Source organism: Mya arenaria, chromosome 5 (assembly GCF_026914265.1).
Source record: "Mya arenaria isolate MELC-2E11 chromosome 5, ASM2691426v1".
NCBI classification, from domain to species: domain Eukaryota; kingdom Metazoa; phylum Mollusca; class Bivalvia; order Myida; family Myidae; genus Mya; species Mya arenaria.
In genome coordinates this window covers 19,786,687-19,808,729 of record NC_069126.1, presented here as the reverse complement: position 1 = coordinate 19,808,729, position 22,043 = coordinate 19,786,687, and the positions used below count along the sequence as shown (strand labels likewise).

At 35.1% G+C, this 22,043-nt stretch overlaps 2 protein-coding genes and 2 long non-coding RNA genes across 4 annotated transcripts; 3 read left to right on the top strand and 1 right to left on the bottom strand.

The window, feature by feature from the left end:
* The first annotated feature begins 5,066 nt into the window (after positions 1-5,066).
* Positions 5,067-9,918, top strand: LOC128235508 (furin-like protease kpc-1). The gene is made up of 9 exons (XM_052950321.1): positions 5,067-5,111; positions 5,822-5,965; positions 6,137-6,228; positions 6,662-6,759; positions 7,358-7,548; positions 8,028-8,156; positions 8,335-8,453; positions 8,781-8,887; positions 9,800-9,918. The coding sequence occupies exons 1-9, from the start codon at positions 5,067-5,069 to the stop codon at positions 9,916-9,918; spliced, it is 1,044 nt and encodes a 347-aa protein (XP_052806281.1).
* Positions 9,919-10,375: 457 nt separating this feature from the next.
* Positions 10,376-21,263, top strand: LOC128233918 (uncharacterized). Its single transcript, XM_052947800.1, has 2 exons — positions 10,376-10,444; positions 20,930-21,263. The coding sequence occupies exons 1-2, from the start codon at positions 10,396-10,398 to the stop codon at positions 21,223-21,225; spliced, it is 345 nt and encodes a 114-aa protein (XP_052803760.1). The 5' UTR covers positions 10,376-10,395; the 3' UTR covers positions 21,226-21,263.
* On the top strand, positions 15,280-16,717 carry LOC128233920 (uncharacterized). Its single transcript, XR_008260815.1, has 3 exons — positions 15,280-15,477; positions 15,677-15,752; positions 16,471-16,717. It is a non-coding gene; the product is annotated as an uncharacterized LOC128233920 (long non-coding RNA).
* Positions 15,970-17,898, bottom strand: LOC128233919 (uncharacterized). The gene is made up of 3 exons (XR_008260814.1): positions 17,556-17,898; positions 16,813-17,213; positions 15,970-16,567 (listed from the first exon to the last, which is right to left on the bottom strand). It is a non-coding gene; the product is annotated as an uncharacterized LOC128233919 (long non-coding RNA).
* Positions 21,264-22,043: the final 780 nt, after the last annotated feature.

Below are 22,043 nucleotides of genomic sequence, written 5' to 3'. Positions count from 1 at the left end.
GCACAGTGTACCATAGTGTACCATAGTGTACCATAGTGTGCACAGTGTACCATAGTGTACCCTAGTGTACCACAGTGTACCATAGTGTGCACAGTGTACCATAGTGTGCACAATGTACCAGAGTGTACCATAGTATGCACAGTGTACCATAGTGTACCATAGTGTGCACATTGTACCAGAGTGTGCACAGTGTACCATAGTTTACCATAGTGTGCACCACAGTTAGTCATAGTGAACCACAGTGTACAACAGTGCATCAAAATGTACCAAACAGTGTACCACAATGTGCAATCATGTACTGTAGCGTGCCACAGTGTACCATAGTGTGCCACAATGTGCCATAGTGTACCATAGTGTAACAAAGTGTACCATAAGGAGCTACAGGGTGCCATAGTGTACCGTTGTGTATCAAAGTGTACCATAGTCTACCATTGTGTAATATTGTGTATCATTGTGTGACGCTGTGTACCATAGTGCACCGCAGCGTACCATATTATACCACAGTGTACCACAGTGTACCATAGTGTACCATACTCTACTATAGAGTACCACAGTGAACAATAGTGTGCCATAATGTACCAATGTGTGCCATAGTTTACCACAGTGTACCACAGTGTACCATAGTGTACCATAGTATACCAAAGTGTACCATAGTGTACCATAGTGTGCACAGTGTACCATAGTGTGCACAGTGTACCATAGTGTACCATAGTGTGCACAGTGTATCATAGTGTACCATAGTGTGCACAATGTACCATAGTGTGCACAGTGTACCATAGTGTACCATAGTGTACCATAGTGTGCACAGTGTACCATAGTGTGCACAGTGTATCACAGTATACCATAGTGTGCACAGTGTACCATAGTGTGCACAATGTACCAGAGTGTACCATAGTGTGCACAGTGTACCATAGTGTACCATAGTGTGCACAATGTACCATAGTGTGCACAGTGTACCATAGTTTACCATAGTGTGCACAATGTACCATAGTGTGCACAATGTAACTTAGTGTACCATAGTGTGCACAATGTACCATAGTGTGCACAGTGTACCATAGTGTGCCATAGTGTACTGTAGTGTACCGTAGTGTGCACAATGTACCATAGTGTACCATAGTGTGCACAATGTACAATAGTGTGCTACAGTGTACCATAGTGTTCCATAGTGTACCATAGTGTACCATAGTGTAACAAAGTGTACCATAGTGAGCCTCAGTGTGCAATAGTGTACCATAGTGTACCATAGTGTACAAAGTGTACCATAGTGAGCCTCAGTGTGCCATAGGGTACCATAGTGTACCATAGTGTTAAAAAGTGAACCATAGTGTGCACAATGTACCATAGTGTGCACAGTGTACCATAGTGTACCATAGTGTACTTTAGTGTACCAATGTGAACCAAAGTATACCATAATGAACCATAGTGTACCATATGGTGTACCATAGCGTACCATAGTATATCATAGTACTTGAGACGCTTTCAAGGAAGGTCTCAGTCAATCTTTTTTCTGAAATGATATTAGTCAACAATTTATTATTTGACTTCATGGTGTGTGCTGTGAAATAAAGAAAGTATTAAAAATGAGCACTAAACTAATAAAAAAATAATATTCGTCTGATTTTCGACGTGTCAACAGACTCCTGCAAGAGGTTATTAAAAAGGGAAACCCTCTCGCTTCGATTAAGAATGTATAAGTGAGTGTGATTTACAATGGCCATAACAAAAACAAAACGGTCAAAAATATTTCAGATGAAACTTGGTACACATATTTCCAGAGATAATAAGAACATGTAAAAGAAGTCCTAGTATCATCATGTCAATATACTTTAATTCTATGAAAACTAGCATCGCCTTTCACGTGCTCATGGCACTTCGATTACAATCAAGGCAAGTGCTTGGTGCAATATTGTCATATCGCCGGTGATAATGTCACTGTAACAGAACCAACTTTTGTAACACCCATATCACATTCGTATGTCTTTTCGCTCTCGTAACACAAAAACATCAACGCATCATTCGTGTTCCAGATATCTAACATGTTTAGAAATGTCTTTATTATCAGTCAATATCGATGATTCTGTAGTATTTAGACATAAAAAAAACATCGCATCAACATAAGACGGCCAGATGTATTTCATTCTACTGTAATGCCAACTGTTGTGCCAGGTGTTCTATATTTTAGTATTACTTCCCTACTACTTCTTATCTTTAAATCTTTTTGCAGTTAGGAATATACTTTATACGGTGCATTTTTCAAATATGATTGTTTAACCGGTAACGACATCGGATTTTGAATATACAATGGGGTTGCTTAGGCTTGTGAAAGTCATTTAATTACTTATGTAACTTTTATAGCAGATATATACTAGAACTAAACAAAACACTGTTAATGCTCTGAATCAAAATCTTACAGAAAATAATGTTCTTGTAAGAGGAAAAATACTGAAAAAATAATGATTATGATAATGAGTTATGACCATGAAAAGAAACAAAAAATACTTTTATGTATAATTATAATGATAATACTCATGTAATTTAATCTAATTCAAACATCACACCAAAGATTTCCTCAATAACGTCATACCGGAAATAACGTCATTGATATTTCTTTCCAGCACTGTTACGTTCGTTCGTGACAGTAATCATTGTGTCAAATGACAGCACGACTAAGTATTAGGGTTATGGCTTTGTTACTTTAAACCAGGGTAGCTCTAATCAGGGTTTCATTATGTCTATAAACTATGCTCCAAAAACCTGAAATGATTAACAATCTTATCGGAGCACTCGTCGAATGGGCAAGGCGCGAGTGCGCTTATAAATAAGCTTACGCACACCCTGATGTTGAAGAGTTGAAGAACAAACTGTTGATGTAATTTGAATTCTCGAAATAAATTAAAAATATATATCCCAGCAAGATTCTAACCGTGTATTAAATAGTTGAAAACGCAAGAAATATTAAATGATTGGTGATCTACTATCGTCTCATTAGGAAGAAATTCCGTGTTTTCTGCACCCTTTTTTAAATTAAACTCTGTATCCTTCATAAAAACATGGGTTTCGACATTAATTTATCCTTTTTGGCATTTGTTTTAAGTGTGGTAAATCTTATTTGGGAGAAAGAATGCACCTTTAAAGAATAGGGTAAATTTTAGTACTCAGTGCAGCTACATAAATTATTGATAAACGCATACGTATTTGAGTCTCTGTATGCATGCGTGCGTGTGTGCTTAAACATAAACATAAACAATAAGATTATTGTAAAGATTTTTTAGAATTGAATATGTATATATTCATTTGCATTTAATGTGAAATGTGACCAGAATAAATAATAGAGAGACACAATGCATTAACACTTGAAACACAATACAGTAATAAGATTCTGATTATCTTTACAAGTTAGCAGAGTTCTTGTTTACGATATATACACCTTAAAGTTGATTGTGTAATTAACATCAGTGTTGATTGATAGTAAGGAAAGAAAAAAAGAGAAGAAAAAAATGTGAAATATTCTTGAAGAAGGTATTAATCATAGAATAAAATATGACAGTATAAGTGTAGGACTAGTTTATACTCGAGCGACAAGGAAACAAATACATTTATATAATATTTTTGTGTATGATAAATTAATTTGTGAACAGTGTTAAATAAGTTCTGATTATATTTTGGGCGTTGTGTTTATTTCGAAACAAGATAATTCAGAGTGTGACAATTTGGGCTAAGGATTTATTCCGCAGCTTGTGACTGCAGTGAAAGTAATTCAATCTGACCACTTATTCTTATGTATATTCCCGTAAAAGACGTTTTTGTAACACCTTGAGGATTTGTGGACCCTATTCAAATTACGATTCATCGAATTACTGAATAACAAACATGCAGGGACAGCAAAATAACCTTTTAGTATGCATGATTGTATTGTTTGTTATTCCACCGACTATGAGCCATTCGGAGAGAAGGATAATAGAGTTTGAAAGAGGAAAATTCAACGACATGATCCACAGAAATAAATTACAGAATATGGGATACGAGTTTTTGTTCAAGGTTATAACCCTTCATTTTAATTCTTACTACTGAAAGGTTTAACGTATTATCCACAAAAACATTTAAGAGCAGAATCTATTCTGCTTGAAATGACAACATTAAACCTAAGGAAGCGTAACAGCAAACATCAAGATCACTTTCGTAAAACCTCAAATTATTCAAATGCGTTGTTCATACACGAAACACCTTTTACGTACTAATCAAAAAACAAATTTATGAACTTCAATGTTACAGATTGTTGACGATTTCTATGTATTTGCCACAAACAAGTCTTGGAGCGCAGAAGAAATTGAAAGCGTTAAGCATATTTTGGACGGCAAGGTAGGTATTTATTAATTATTAATCAAATAACAACCGAACATTTCCGCTCCTTATGTTTGGAATTGGCATGACATGTTCGTCATTTATTTTAAAGATCAAAGTTGCACCAAATCGCAAAACAGAACAAATTGGGTTATTTTGTTCGAGCTATTGGGTGTCATAGTTTTATTGTTTTTTAAACCAAAAGAAATGTACTTTGCGTTCAGTCAACCAATTGTATGCATTTGTTTGGATACGGGTCCTCAAAAAGGCACGAAAATAAGACTCTTAAAACGTCGGTTATTTGGAGTGCCTTTGAAATTATTAGTTTTGTGTTTATTGGACCAGGTCAATTTAACTGGCAATAACTGAAAACACTATCAACGGTTGCTAGATCGATTACCCGATATTTTTCAAAATTGGCATTTTAACATTCAATTAGTCATCAGTCATCTACCCAAATAAGCATATTTGCCAAATTTGGTATTTTATAACGTAGCGCTCTTTAATTAACAAATGGAAGAACATGAATATCGAATAGTTGACGTGTCCTTTTTAGATCAGGCAATCTTAACAAAGACCAAAAGACAAAATGATATTTTAAATACGAATATTCTTGTAAGTCATTGTTTTTTTACCTTTAATTACCTTATAAAACCTTCATATTTTATCGTTTTAGATCAAACATATTTACCAGGATTCAAACATATTTTCTGCTGCTGGAATCGATGTTGGTGCTACTGCAGGTGACGAATATGACAGCCCAGGCACACGTAGACCTGTAAATACTTTTGATTGTTTAATAAGTAAATGTAAAAATAAGAATTACATGTATTTTAATGCCCCAAAATTAATTTATTGGAGGCATACAGGATTGCTCTTGTGCTTCTGTTTATTCGTTCATACGCCCCGATCTATTTCTTTCTGAACTCCGCTAATACAATTTGAAAAATTGGTATCGTGTGCAGACAAAGGATCAGCAAGGTGTTTGTGCTGAGTCAATTTTGACCAGGTTTGGGACTATTTGTTATTTGTTTCTCTAAATAGAGTAGAGCAAAATATCCTAGTATACATTAAAAGGATTTGCTTTAATACTGTACAGATGATTGGGTATCATGTGCAGATGGTAGTAAAAGAAGCATTCTTTGCTTCGTCCATATTAGACACGATGTATGGCCCTACGTTCTTTACACAGATGATCAGTAATCATGATGCCAGATGAAAGCATTTTTGTTCCAAACCATTTGTGTTTTCAATCATTAATATTTCATGCGTCGATTGTTCCTTCACATATTTCATTGCACTGACAATGACTGTTGTGGTTAATCATTTTTGACTCGCTTAAGGTTAAGCTATACTTCCTGCATTACTACATAAACACACGAAATCCTTTTTGAATTATAATATTTTTTTTTTCTGATGATAACAAATCTTGTACTGCTGTACAATGTTGTTATCGAAAGCTTTATATATTCCATTGAAGACATTTTGCCAGTGTCCCCCCTACTTTGATCTGGCACAAGAGGTCGATCGATCGTGGGCAGAAGGCTATACCGGAAGACATGTCGTAATTGCTGTAACAGACGTTGGTGTGGACATAGATAGTCCTAATCTCCGTCCAAATATTGTAAATTTTCAAATTCATTTATGTTATTTAATACAAATAAATTAAGGTAATTTTTATAATACATTGGTAACATATTTATTTGAGTAATGTTTTAAAAACAGCCATTCCAAAACACTGCACCCTCTATTTTGACAAGATAACACTCAATGTTTCAACTTTATTTATTCACAGGCATCCCATTTGTCTTTCAACTTTGTTGATAATAACACGAACCTGAGACCTGAAATATTTCCTGATTATCCGGAAAGTTTACATCTGACAAAGTAAGTACTTGCATATACAAGATTGAAATTGTTTTAAAATATCCTGGGAAAACATATTTAATAGAAAACAAAGATGTTTATACAAACACCGAAAGAGTGTACGTTAAGTTCGAACGAGCAAGAACTATGCAGATACTTTTGAAAGAGTTATCATCTATAAGCAAAAAGTACGAAACTAAAAGTTTTACTTTCATTTTGACTTGGATGCTAAACGTTTTGTTGATCAGGAATCGATAGGTCAAATTAAATAAAATACTCTAGTATAGTGAACACCTACAGGAAATATCGTTTGTCGAGATGTTATATAAATGCGTTACTCTCATTTTTTAATATTCAATGGAATATACAAAAAAACAGCATACACGAATTCAAATGTAAACCTTGTTTATTTCACTGACAGAAATAGCAGGATGTATGTTGTGATTTGTTATAGTCATGGAACTGCCTGTTCAGGTCTAATTGCTGGTATAAAAGAAAACGACAATTGCAGTTTATGCGGCGCCGGAGTGGCATTCAATTCAAAAGTGGCAGGTTTGTTTCGCATTAGGAAGTTTTACGTGTAATTAACCTGTACTTAAACATGAATGAAGCTTCAACATTGAACACACTTAAGGTACGAGGTCTAGTTAACAAAAGTCAAATATAATTATATATGATATTCCCTTGTGGTTTAAATCAGTCTTTATCAAACAATTACATTTTTGTAAAGCAAACTATTGATCTAGTAAATCAAGATGAGAAAACAATAAACGTTGTAGTAATTTAAGCCGTAATCGGTTAATCAATTTGTCATTTTAGATCGGTTTTAGCAAAATATATTAATTAACAAAACTTCTTTGTCTCAAAACAACTTCGATATTGCTGCGAAATCTGGTAACCAGTTATTTGGGAAAGAAAGATAATAATAGTTAAGGGTCAAACCAAATATTTTAAATTGCCATTAGTATATACAAATGACCATTAAGAACTACAACGTATAGTGGTATAGAGGAAAACACGAAAAACAAACTTGGGTACAGTCTTGAAGATTCTGTTTAGAAATACTATTGCTGGCCTAAAGTGAAATACTATTGATGCAATTGATCTGATATCATCCAATTTAATAGTCATCACACTTTATTTACTACAGCTTTGAAAATAGGTCAAGTCAAGAAGTTTCATTGGGAATATAATCCCGAGATATCACGTGGCCTGTATTCTGCAGCACTAGGTTACAAAAACCAACAGATTCACATATACTCAAACAGTTGGACCTTCGATGAACCTTTTAAAACGTTGGATCCATTTACCGAAAGTGCTTTTGCAGATGGTTTGGAAAAGGTACAATAAAATAATTATGTATTTATATATGTATTTTCGACTTCAACTTCAAAGTTTATTGACATTATCAACGTGTTTTCTACCAACTACCGCCAGATCGAGAATTTCAGATTTAAATTGTCTTACAATCATTTATCGAATTTAATTTATTTTGCAAATGCAAACTAGTATATATATTGTCTCCAATAAAGCAATATGTTTCCAAATAATAAATATAACCTACACGTGATCGTACGAGTTATTTTTCATAGATCCATGTCTGAACATGATTATGACAAAAAGCATGTCAGTAGTTGAAAAGTAACCAGCATTCGGTCGATTCGTTACTAATATGTTTAGTCTTTCTTTGCAATTTTCTTTGCAATCATCCATCGGAATAGTCAAAGGTAATCACTTCATACTACCATTTCAAATTATATTTACAAAGATGTAATATAGTGTGTATACTTGTACACGGGTACAATTGTTTATCATTGTAGGGTCGGCAAGGGCTTGGTTCTATTTTCGTTTTTCCATCCGGTCCCCATGGAAACGGATTTACAAACAATATTTACACGATTGGAGTAGCTAGTTTTGGAATAAATGGAACCGTGCCTGGAAAAAGATATGTTAATTCGGCCACTCTTGTGTCAGCATTTGGACAGGGAAGAAGAAGAAATGCAATGGAATGGTATGAGGACTTGATTTTTGAACAAACCCGTCATCATAAGAGAAAACGCTTAGTTAGTTTATGACCATAATATAGAATGTTTCCAAATACATGCTTCTCCTTTCCTCTTTTCATAGCTGACAGTGGCCCATACTAACCGTGGATCAGCCTCAAGAAAGTGTGACAACAAATTTGGAGGATCCTCTGCAGCAACTGCTGTGGTGTCTGGAATGATTGCATTAGCTTTAGAGGCGAAGTAAACGCGCAATTGTCTAATTTAAACATAGTATTTAAGTCAGCATGGTTATAAGTCATCATGATCCAATAAGAAACCCTTAAGATTTTATGATCAAAATTGAAAAAAAAACTATTCTAGTTTGTAAATGAGAGGATGTCAAATAAATAAATGAGGTTCCAATTGTTGACCATTGCAGTTGTTTTAATTGTCGAAAAGCATTGTTATATTCATTATAGCAAATATATAATGTGTAGAAATCTATATCAAGTATAGTGTTATGATATGGTATATGTCAAAAGAAATATACGTTACGATTTAAAAACTAATCAATTGATTCTATTTCAGCCCTTCACTTTCTTTGCGTGATATAAAGCATCTGCTCGTGGAGTCAGCTGGCTACATCGGACTAGCGGCGACATCCAATTTTACAAAGAACTGTGCGGGAAAACACTGTAAGATTCACTTTGTGTCAGTTTGTCTATACTATACACATCGCTTTATGTCTATATGATAATGAATAGCCTAGGAATACATGTTTTATATTACTGCGTATGACTGATACGATCGTTTACAGACTTATCACAAAAGTTGAACTGCAACAAACGACAACCGTATTTTATACGACGGCCAGTTGCAGATATGTAATACCTCTGCATTCACACGAACACAGTCTGATCATCAACCAAGAGTTTTAAAGATGATGGTTGACCACTGATACGATTATCGATTTATCGGAATTTATGATAATTTTGGCACGATTGTCATTAAAACTTTAATTACCACTTGTCCTTAATAAGGAGAACGTAAATATCATAACGAAAACATACAAGAAACATTCCGGTATTTTACACGTTAAAGTTCTAACTTTGATTATTTTATCTGCTAGAATTTTTTTCAAAAAGACTTAATTGGTTGTATGCAATGTTTCATAATATATAGATCGACTAATTTTTGACCACCGATTGTTAAGATTTTGCTTGTTAGTTGTCTTTCGGGTGTCGACTTGTTCACATACGTCGGAAAAAGGAATTTGATGCAGCAGTGGAAGTTTTCTATGCAACAGTGCAAACCTCAACCGAAATAAATAATCGGAAAACAATTAACGAACATTGATAAAAGTTTAAAGACTTCAAACGACTAGTACCCGAAGTCTAAAGATCATGATCGGTCAAGCCTCTTATATGGCTGGGTTAGCCAAAATAAAGTTTAAACGGTATAGTTGTATTCAATCGCAACGTTTCTTATAAAGCACCATTAAAGTTACCTTTAATAAATTAACATGCATTGAAACATTAGACTAATCAATATGTCCAGCGCTGGCTGAAACAGTAAATTTGTATAAGCTCTTATTATTTCGTTTACAGTTCATAAGGTGTTTGGATTCGGTTATGTACAAGTAAAGGAAATGGTTCATCATGCTAAGCACTGGAATTTAAATCGACCACTTTTGGATTTGACTTTTGTTTGGTTTGGTTTCCAGTGAGTATTGTTCACCTGCCAATGTTCGGGGAAGGTGGCATATATTTACCAACATTTACCAACCAAATACAACAAAACTATTGAACTCTCATAATTAATTTTCGAGTGATATTTTTGGTCCCCTGACGTTCTTTATTAACTATATTTCATACACATATATAAAAGGTTTATATTTTTGTTTTCGGCGTACTTGTTCAGACATACTCCTGCTGATACCGGATATGAGCTAGATTCAACGTCCAATCTCACTTGCCAACAACAACCATTCTGCATCGACAAAATTGAACATATTATTGTCAAACTAAGCTTTGTTTATCCGAAGCATACTCAGACCATTCTGTCACTTATTTCACCTTGTGGCACCGAATCCATCCTCATGGAGCACGCAGGTGAGCCACCTAAAGATGAAAACGATGTAGGCAAAACCGAAGGGGTTTCTGTCCATGCAACATTTCTTTCCAATCATTTCTGGGGAGAGAAAATGGAAGGAAACTGGACAGTGAAAATCATCGGGCTTGGAAGTTATTCGTGTAAGTTGTTTCTTTTAAGGAGATAAACATTTTAGTCGTATAACAAATGGTGCAGACTCTATGTAGAGTTAGTTATTTTACCTGATTTTACCTTGCACAAATCAGTATAATTATATAATTTAGTAAAATACAAGTATTCAAAATGACTAATGATGTATTAGTGCGCCTGGTGAAGGCTGCAATGTTTTGCTCTCTCACATTTTGGATTATTATGTGAAAACTAGTGATTCTAAAATTTGGATTTTTGGCAGAGTGATTTGTGAAGTGGATACCATCATGTTCATGAGTTTGATTTGTGGAATTATTACTGGATTAATTAGTTACATTGATTTTAATATTTCAATATTGAACAATGTTGGATCTACTTTTTTTCATAGTTTCAACACATTTAGTGATCAACAGCTCACCATGTGACATGGCAATTACATACAATAGAGACCAATTATTGGATTTAAGATCTACACCTAGAAGGAGTATATTACCATCTATAGAAGTACTAAGTAGGCTTAAGTCATTCAATATCCTTCGATATAGAGGTTAACGGGCCGGTCGCCTGAGGACAAGATCTAATGCTGGTATTCATTGGAAAAACTTGATACCAATTAAAGCGGATCACACAATTTCGACAAACGCCCATAGAAAGAGACAATTGAAGATTGCTAGCAAAGATGTTCAGCCTACTTCAGGAAGTTTGTCTCTATATACCTTGAACTGCCGCTCAATCAAAAACAAAACACTTTCTATATATGATTTCATAGTAAATAAAAACATTGACTTGCTTGTTCTGACTGAAACCTGGTTAGGAACTGCTGTCGACAATAGTGTAATATCAGAGATCCTCCCAGATGGGTACAACTTTTGTCATGTCTCTAGATCAGAGAGGAGGGGTGGTGGTGTAGGACTTGTATACCAAAATACCATCAATGTTAAGTCTGTACAATCGTTTACACAGGCAACACATTTTGAGCATATGGAATGCGACATCAGTACCAATAGCTCACATTATATCTTGTGTTCGTTATACAGACCTCCTGTGTCAAAGGGCAACAACTTTCACATTGCAACATTCTTCGAGGAGTGGTCATCATATTTAGATAAACTAGCTTTGAGCCCAGATGAAGTCATCTTAACAGGTGATCTAAACTTTCATCTCGATGACTCTACCAACGTTGACAGTCAGAAGTTCCTTGAGACTCTTGAAGTACATGGGTTATCCCAACATGTAGTTGGTGCAACTCACAATCGTGGTCACACTCTGGATGTACTCATAACCAGACAAAGTAGCTCTCTACTCCAAGAAACTCCCATGATAGAGAATCCAGGCCTATTTGACTCTAAAGGTTGCCCATCTGGTGATCATCTTGCCATATGCACCCATCTACAAAATCAAAAGCCAAAAAGAGAACATAAAATTGTATCTTTTCGTGCCTTCCGTGATATATCTATTGACGATCTTGTAACAGATATCACCAATTCACAAACGCTGCAGTCCATAGAGGGTACGACTGAGGAACTTGTAGAGAGGTATAATACAGGCCTCCAGGAGCTGTTAGATAAACATGCCCCATTACAAACCAAAGTGATAACCATCAGGCCAAACACACCATGGTATAATGATAGTCTCCGTGCTGCTAAGAGGAACCGTCGTAAGGCTGAGAGAAAGATGCGAAAATCTAATTTGACAGTTCATACAGAGATATACAAAGAAGCTTGTATTATCTATAATAAACTTATGCTACAGACCAAAAAGGATTACTATTCATCCAAATTGAAGAAAACAGTAACGATCGGCGTCACCTTTTTAAACTCACAAACACTCTCATGGGTTGTAAGCGAGATACGGTGTTACCATCCACCGATAATGACAAATCTTTGGCAAACAAATTTTGTGACTTTTTCATTGGAAAAATTATCAGTATCCGTAACAAGTTGAATGAGAATCAGACTGACAATGATGTCCTTCGGGCTGATGTTAAGTTCATTGGAGAGCGCATGGAAGCCCTGGCTCCTGTTACCCCTGAAGAGGTTAGGAAAACCATCATACATGCATCTGCAAAGTCTTGGGAACTGGACCCCATTCCAACATCTCTGTTGAAGCCCTGTCTAGATAGTCTCCTCCCAATCATCACAGCTATAATGAATCAATCATTGTTGAACTCTGAAGTACCTACTCAATTTAAGCAGGCCATTGTACGACCCTTACTAAAGAAACCTGGGTTAGATCATGATACATTTAGTAATTATAGACCTGTATCAAACCTCCCTTTTCTGTCTAAAGTGCTTGAAAAAGTGGTAGCAAGAAGGCTGGAGGATCACTTGGACACTAATACATTACATGACAATTTACAATCTGCGTACCGTGCACGACATTCCACAGAGGCAGCACTTCTGCGAGTCCACCAAGACATAGCGGCCGCACTTGACAATAACTCATGTGTGGTTTTGATAATGTTAGATCTATCTGCCGCCTTTGATGTCATCGACCATCCTATTCTACTTTAACGTTTGGAACATGCCTATGGAATATCTGGCTCTGCCCTGCTGTGGTTTCACTCTTATCTGAGTAATAGGTCTCAACGCGTTGCAGTTCGGTCGGCTGTTTCTGACGAAACCTCTTTACATTTTGGCGTTCCTCAGGGCTCGGTACTGGGACCGAGAAAATACTGTATGTTCTCTAGACCAATAGGGGATATATGTAGGAACCACAACATGCTACACCATGGTTATGCTGATGATACGCAATGCTACCTTGTCATTAAACCAAAAGACAGTTGGACTAGTGTAGTACCAGCAATTGAAGCGTGCTTGTCGGACATCAGTTCCTGGATGCACCTGAACATGCTTAAGATCAACCAGGACAAAACTGAACTCATCATCTTTGCACCAAAACATCAAGTAAAGAATTTTTCTGGCTGCAAATTACAATTTGACGGAACAATTGTTCATGAATCATCATTTGTGAAAAACTTAGGTGCCTTCTTTGATAAAACTTTAAGCATGGACAAACAGGCTAATGCAATTTCAAAATCCTGTTTTTTCCATCTGCGTAATATTGGGCGGATTAGGCCATTCATTACCATAAATGCCTGTAAAACACTTGTGAATTCTCTCGTGACCTCTCGGCTGGACTATGCCAATGTTTTGCTATGTGGTGCAAACTGCAAAGTAATCGATAAACTGCAGCGCATCCAGAACACTGCCGCTCGTTTAATCACGCTTACAAAGAAGCGTGACCACATAACCCCGGTTCTATATTCTCTACACTGGCTCCCGGTTCCGTACTGAGTACAGTACAAAGTCATACTGTACTCTTTCAAAATCAGGCATGAACTTGCTCCTGTATACATGAACAATCTAATTAGTGAATACCAGCCAATACGACTTCTGAGATCAGACTCTGCTAAGCTACTGAACGTTCCACGTACAAAAACTAAAACATATGGTGAAAAGAGATTTGATAAATGTGCAGCCAATCTTTGGAACAGCCTGCCAGTAGAAATTAAACACATTGACTCCCTGGCAGTTTTCAAAAAGGCTTTAAAAACTCACCTTTTTAAATTGGCGTATCAGTGAAATGATGTGGACTTTTTAACCTGTTAATTCGCGTGTGCAGCGCTTAGAGACTTGTTTTATAATGCGCTATACAAATATTTACATTCATTCATAGTGCAATGTTAAATAGTCTTCAATTGCACATTTAATGTAATGCATAATCAGATTGCAATATTGCTAGCAAAATTGTCAGTTTTCAACTAAATAATTGATTGATTGAGTGTTTATCGATGAGAGCAGCAGCCAATTGTATAAACAATGGTAAATAATTACCTCGGTAAGTAAAACCACCGGTAAATTCCGTGGTAATATTACCATGGCGGTAAATGCGTTGTATAAAAGAAATTACCAAGGCGGTAAATTTACCACGGTAAATTTTACCAAAATGTCCCATAATGCAATAGAGTGACGTCATTTTCCCGCACAGCTGTCAGATTGGAGGTATCTTTTTTATAAAAAAATGAATGTCCACATTCCATTTTTATAAAAAAAAATATCTAAAAGGCAGGTTAATGACAAAATTCATTAAATCGGCCCAACAAGTATTCAAAAAAAAAGTACAAAGTATTATAAGCTACTCCCGTGGCTGATCAATAAAACACATGTATGCAACACTGCAAGGGGTAGGTTTATTCTGAATTCAGGGGTGTTACTCTTTACTTCATACAAAACGGTCAACGAATACCGCAGAAAAATGCGAACATTATTACAATGATTTGCAAGTCATAATGACACAATATATCTGAATAATTTAAAAACAGAAATTAACTGACAAGAAATTATACTTGCTAACACAAAATTCAAAAAATATCTTTGAATGGCATCTTCCGTTTTTTCTCACGCTGACACCTAAGGAATTTATAGTCAGTTTCAACTTGTCATAGAAATGATGCACTGAGTTTCATAGAATTGACCTTACGACAGGATTTGATTGACAGGTCCTATCAGCCAATCAGAATGTAGGGCTGATAAGCCGTGTTGCTATCCGCCATTTTGTCCGTCAAACTGACCAGAGTCCGTCATATACATGCGCTGGCAATTCCTCGCCTTTTTAAGTATTATGGTAAAAAGGTGTTGTCATGGCACTTGTAATTCGGATACAAGGTAGCCAGGCCGACTAACGATGGCTTCCAATTCGTTCCGTATTTGAAACCAGCGAGTTATTTAGAAAAATGCAAGTGCTGTATCAGACTCTGTGGAAGACCTCATCAACAGCTGAACTTGGAAATTTTGAAACACCGTTCAAAGGCGAAACATCTATACGTCTGTACAAAAGTATTTTTTTGAACAAAACTACTTATTTCAATCCACTCAAAATTTATTTAATACTGAAATTGTCCGTGCATGACCTAAATAAGTGTTACTATTTTTAAACTATAAACATCGTACATTTATGCTTTGGCTTGTGTTGTCAAATCGGCATTAATGGCCATTTAATATCCGGTTCAACATGGACACGATTGATTTCATTCAAGATAGAGGTATTTTTGTTGATACCGTTATGTAGTTTTTATAAACTGCTTTGCTTTCAAAGTAAATCAGGAAATATCGTACAACTAAATTTTTGTCCGAACCATCGCATGCTTCCGAATCTCATCTACTCGTATGGTTCCTATGTAAACAATGGCTTTTGGAGCTGTCATTCCGACACATTTCATAGATTTCTTATTTTCATATCAGCACTTTGTCGACGGGAAATCCAATCAAGAAAACCCTGACCCTCAAGCAGCTACTGTATTTGACCAGCTCACACCAGGTAGGCCTCCTCCAAAACTCAGATAAATATTTGAGCCACCAAAACAAAACGAGAACAGATCGGTCTGAATCGTTAAGGTATTATTTTCTGTATACCAGTAAAACAATTTATTTCACTGTACATTTAAATCAATTATTATGTTCATTAGAACTTGATTCTGCCAAACATGTGCTGTAAAGACTTAGACTTATTATGAATAAAGAACAAGTAAAACATGTACATATTTTCATTGTTATTCTTATATTTTGGGCCATTTACGTAAATCTACAATATTTAATGATAGTTCATCCAATGTTCAGAGTCCGGATCACATGCACACTCGATTAACAGTATTCTTTAAGTTGCACTCTCACAGAATTCTAGTTTGACACTTTTTGTCTCAGAATCGGCTTATTTTGGCATTCATTAAATTAAGACCCAATATATAAATCACAAAGCAAACTTCTCCGAGCCAAAATATGATAAATGCAATCGAATCCTGTGTAAGTTGTCAAAGTGATCAATCTGTGAAAGTGCAGCTTTAACAGTGAAAAATAACTTCTGCTAATGCTATATATTTTAAAATATATTTGCCATTGCAATAAAGAGATATTCACCTACAATATCATACATAAACACGGTCACCAAAGAAATATCAAAGTTTAAGTAATGTTTGCAAAACAACAATGTATTTAATAAATCTGATATTAAATATGCAACAACTGGTGTTATACTCCAGAACTGAAGCTAACATCATTGAGGTACATCCTTCCAAGAATCCATCAAAACAACATGCTGAACAACTTCAAGAACTCTCTTCAAAAGACCACACTTTCCTGAAATAAATAAAAGATGCCAATATTAAAATAAATCAGTTACATGTATTGTTAAATATTTTAATACTAGCTGTAAATGCTACTGCCTTTGATGTTTGCTTTCTACATGTATATCATAATGAAATATTGACAAGATAATAGCTAATGTTTTGTGGTTGTTGTTTTTCTCTGAACAAATAGTCCATTACTTTTGTATGTAGCAAAGTAAAACTAAATATTATAAAAAGCTTTAAAATAGGTCCTACCGATTATTTGTAAAACTTGTCATCACTGGTTTTCTCTTGCGGTTGACATTGCCTGGACTGGCAAATATCATGTGTGTGGGGGGGCGGGGCGGTTTCCGGTCTTATGCTAGGTCCTCTGTGGCGGTAGGCTTGTTGAAGACAATAATAAGGGGACTTCCTTATCTCCATCAATCAGAATACTTTAATGGTGTCAACGGTAAATAGCAGGAGACCCTCCACCAGCCTAAACCGGTAAATGGGGGGAGGGTAGTGTGTGTGGGTTAGAACCAGCTGCCCGGTCAGCTTAGTTGGTTAGAGTGCCGGGCGGTTCTGGTGGTTGTGAGTTCGAGCCCCACACCGGGGGCACTTTTCCTCCCAGGTCTACTTTTACAGCCAGAGTGTGTGAACATGTTCCACAATTTCTGTAAGAACAAAAATCAAAGCATGTGAATGTTTGAGCAATGCAAAAGTTACAGATTGGTATCACCCACGATTGTCACTTGTCAACTATTACATTATTATTCATAAAGGAGAGTTTTCAATCGCTTCGAACTGAAACTTTTTATGCATAACCCCAATAAACCATTTCTGCTCATACTATAGAATACAAGATTATACTGTATAGCTGGCATGTAACTGTTATTTAATGTCACTTCCGGGTTCCCCATTCGGGCCATTTATGATTTACTCATATTGTGCGATGATTTAATCTGTGTTTCAACAATACTGTAAGAAGGACCGGTGTTATTAAAAGTTAAACTTACCCTTGTTTGCATTTACAGTATGCGTCACACACACGCTTTTCCTTTGTATCGATGTCAATATTGACAACATGGCGGCTATCCGATTTTCTCTGACTTGGATAGATTTCACCCCGTAAATGTTAGATATCGTCATTTTCTAAAGATATATCGAGCCTTCCGATGTAGCAGCCAGTGACAAATTCCTTTGACTTCTATTTTTTTCGCATTGTAATTTCACATTTATGATAATTTGTCAGGAATATCGGAAAGCGAAACGACACGAGACGCCATTACTTCCTCGTTTGTTTGACGGACATAGACAGAGTTCGCTCCCTTGATATCAGGGGGCGTGGCTTAGAAGCCGCTGTCGTAAGGTCAATTGATTCTCATTAAAGTGATCAATAATTCATATCTTTAATCTAATATGTACCATTGTTTCAGTATTCCATGTATTTGTTAATTAAAGCTGGGGGTCCATTGTTATATTTTAAACTGAATTATTGCTGAAATGAAGAATATATGTAAGAAAACACCACTGATTCTTTTTTGTGTCAATACAGACACATATTATAAATGTACTTGATATTTTCTGTATCTTCTATGTGAAATGTCATTTCTTGAAGAATTCCATTTATTAAATGCTGCATCCAACCACTTTGCAAATTCATAAGATTGTTAAACTACATGCGACATTTGTATAATATATCAGTTATGTTTATTATTAATGACCAAATGATCTTGAATCTTTTTCTTTGATCTGGTTTGTAACATATATATATATATATATGTTTGTATAATTATGTCCCTACCCATAGGCTTGCAGTAACCTCAACTTGGCACTAAAAATGCAATCATGTATAATTAACTTAATGAACTTATTTTTAGTGTCTGTGCTTATTTATGTCATAATTGTTTCTGTTTAAAATAGAATGTTACATGATCTCTTCAGTTATTGTCAGCACTATTTAATAATATTTTTTAACTATTTAAAAACTAAGCTGTCCCATTGTGGATGTCAAATTGAAGTGTTAGAAGTACTTACTCATATAGTCACCATATTTTCATTTTACAGGAACATATTAAAAGTCAATATACAAGGAGTGTAACATTTATTTTCTATTTTCATTTAACTATAAATGGTCTTAAATTCAAAATCAAAGACGATTCTTATGTATATACCAATAACCAGAATCAGCAATGTTAAACAGCATATAATTCACTAGCGGCTCTATGAAGTTCATGTTGTGATGTTTTCTTGACGGCACATTTGTCATATAACCTTGGTCTTCCACTGGTAGCAATCTAAAGATAAGTAAAATTATTTTGTAATCATTAAAATTATATGTTGTCTGTGAAAATCATCTTCATATCTTAAATGGCTGATTAATGAATATTGGATGCGGATATGGAAATATGCATATGAGGGGGTGGGGGGGTGGCGGGGGGTGGGGGGTGGCGGGGGCGTTGACGGCGTTCCCTAGAGGCCAATGTTTCTATAAATTTGAAAGGTAAGTTAACAAGATCGTCGGTAAGAGATGATGGCTTTCACAATAAACAAACAAGTTAATGATATTTTGCTTTCATTCAAATGACAGTACACTGATAATTTACAGAAGAAAAAAAAAAACAACCTTATTTTTACCTCATTGCTCTTGGTGTCTTTAATCATGTGCCTGTTATATGTTCTATCATCACACTGGCTCTGCTGGCTTTCGCTGATGAAAAGCCTAAAATGATTATAATATTCATTATCACAATTATGAAATGGTTGTGTACAATTGAACATAAACGTGCTAATCACAGAACTGTATATGTAACAGTATAATTTATATACATTTTAACAAACTCAAAAAATCATACTTGGGTATGTTGTCGTACCACAGCTGTTGTTTTTATCAAATATACAGTAAACTTTTATATTATCAAGGCACTTCACAGTATTTGGTTAGCAGTCACCCCATTGTGTGCCTCTATATAAAAGAAAACTGTAGAAATAGACAATAGACTGAGGTATATTTCATAGAAAATGACGTCATAGCTGTCATTTACAGTATTGTTCAATGTTTACAGGCGGTTCAATTTGATTGTAAATATTTATGTGCAAAATACTCAAAAAATGTGCAAATTGGGATACATTTCAACAAAGTAAGGTCGAGACCTGCAATCAAGTGTTGGTCTCGAACCATTGCATTGAGCTTTGAAAGATTTTGGAATTATTTAAACGCGAAACAAGGTAAATAACATTCTTAAACTTCAGATTTCTTGTGTCACTGTGTTTGTACATGAAATTTGTTCGTTGGAATAATTATAATGCATTTATTTGTTCATACAGTGAGTTATTGGCGATTTCTTACCTCTGTATTCCTGTCTTCTATTGATATGGACGTAATGGAACAGTTTTCTAAGCACGAAGTTTCAGTTTGTCTTTAAAAGCGACAAAATTAGTTGTGAATCGAGCGTTTGTTTATGTCTGGTCGGCCATCTTGATTCTGGTAACTGAGACGGTAAATCAATTTACCCACCTCTTGGAGGAGGGTAAATATTACCGCGGTAAATAGCTTGGTAAAATCTTAATTTTGTTTTATACAATTGATTACCGCCAATTTACCAGGAAAATTACCGCCGGTAAAATATTACCCTGGGTAAATCTGTTTATACAATTGGCTGCAGGAAGTAAATGTAATTGAATTATTTTAAAACCAACAAACGCTACAGAAAAAAGAAACCAGCAATAAGATTTAAACAACAACTCCATTTTATTATCTATTGTTTCACAAAAGTTATTTCAAATAAGTAATGTGAAAATTAAAGACCTAAAATATATCCCAAAGTTAACAAAATATTATCACTGATGATGGTATTCTAAACGTCAACAACATTATCACCAATAACTTTTTAACTCCTACATCCAGATGGAACGTAATCAATATGAAATATTGAACACACTATAAAGAACACTTTAAAAATATTTCCGAATGGTTAAAATGCATTCTTCATTTAATAATATTACTAAGAACAGAAATTTCCAGCACAGTAGTTGGAAACAATTTTGTCACATGACACACGAATGGTAACGAACAGACAGAACAAAAGAGCACAAATTAGATAAGTTATTTGAATACTTTACGTTATGAATTCGCTCTTGAATAAAAGAAAAGTCAACCGACTGCTCTAATTCATAAGGTTTTCGAAAATGTAAGTATTGTCTTTCAGAACGTTTTACATTTTGAGAACATTCAAACAATATATTCTAAACACGGTATGCCAACGAACACACATTTGACCGAACTGTTTATTCCTATGAATAATCGCTTTTTAGGAAAAGCAAAATTATAAACTTACAAAAATGCCGATTCGGTACAATATTTTACAGTAAAGCTTGTTTCTATTTTCAGATGAGTTATGTTCTATTGATAAAACAGAATTGCAGTTTTTTGGAACTAACGAGTATGTTGTGGTCAAAGAGAATTCGCCAACACATCCAGATATAACCACACAAGAACAACGTCCGTCCGATGACCATCACAGCAATGTAGTCGTAATTGTAGTCATTGTCATCGCTGTCGTTATTGTGATAGTTGTTGTCAGTATGATCGTTTACTATTGTTGCTTTCGTAACCGATGCCGTCAAAGCAATCAAGCAGAAAGGAGAGAAGAGTTTAGCAGTTTAACAAGTGTAGGCCCCCAGTAAACTCGAGTTCCAGTGAACTCTTGTTTCACATGCGGTTATCCTATCATTTAAATGTAAAGCAATTTTGATGAGGGTTTGTGGTATTTGTATTTGTGTATGTGGTGTAACTTTGTTTTGGTGATTGAATTCGTGTATGTGGTGTAAATAAGTGTATGTATATAGTTCATTGTCCTTTGGGCCATTTCCTTGTGCCCCCTATGCAGGGTTTAACCCTAACCCAATGATCGCTCGGAGAAATATATCTATTGAACGTACACAGGTGTTATTGAAGTATTAATATGCTTAATATGCTTTATGATTTTTGCATAAATATTAAATTTTGTTTCGAATAACTATTTTCTAAAATTTGCTACATGTTTATATAAACAAACACTGGTTATTCCAATGGGTGCTAATTATGCACATTTACTTGCTGACCTCTTTTAATACTGCTATGAAAGTGAATATTTGTTGAAAATATCTAAGTCTGGAGATCTTGCCCTTGTCGATGAATCCAATAACACTTTCAGATATATTGATGATATTCATAGTTTGGATAATCCGGTGTTAACGGATAATATAAACTCGATATACCCTTCAAAATTGCAACTCCATCAATCTAATACATCCAATCTAATAGCATCCTATTTAGATATGCAACTCAAAGTTAGGGAAGATCAATTAAAATCAATCATTATGATAAAACTTGATGATTTTAATTTCAAAATTATCCATTTTTTTAGATGGAAATGTTCCTAGTCACTTTCATATGGTGTTTTATTGCAGAGTTGACAAGATTGTCTGGAATATGCACAGATGTCAAAAATTGCAGCTCTCGC

Coding starts and splice junctions, on each gene's coding strand:
- LOC128233918 (XM_052947800.1), top strand. CDS start 10,396: ATGGAAGGAAACTGGACAGTGAAAATCATCGGGCTTGGAAGTTATTCG. Junction 10,445..20,929: donor CGGGCTTGGAAGTTATTCGT/GTAAGTTGTTTC, acceptor TTCTATTTTCAG/ATGAGTTATGTTCTATTGAT.
- LOC128235508 (XM_052950321.1), top strand. CDS start 5,067: ATGTTGGTGCTACTGCAGGTGACGAATATGACAGCCCAGGCACAC. Junction 6,229..6,661: donor GAAAGTTTACATCTGACAAA/GTAAGTACTTGC, acceptor GATTTGTTATAG/TCATGGAACTGCCTGTTCAG. Junction 8,454..8,780: donor GCATTAGCTTTAGAGGCGAA/GTAAACGCGCAA, acceptor ATTCTATTTCAG/CCCTTCACTTTCTTTGCGTG.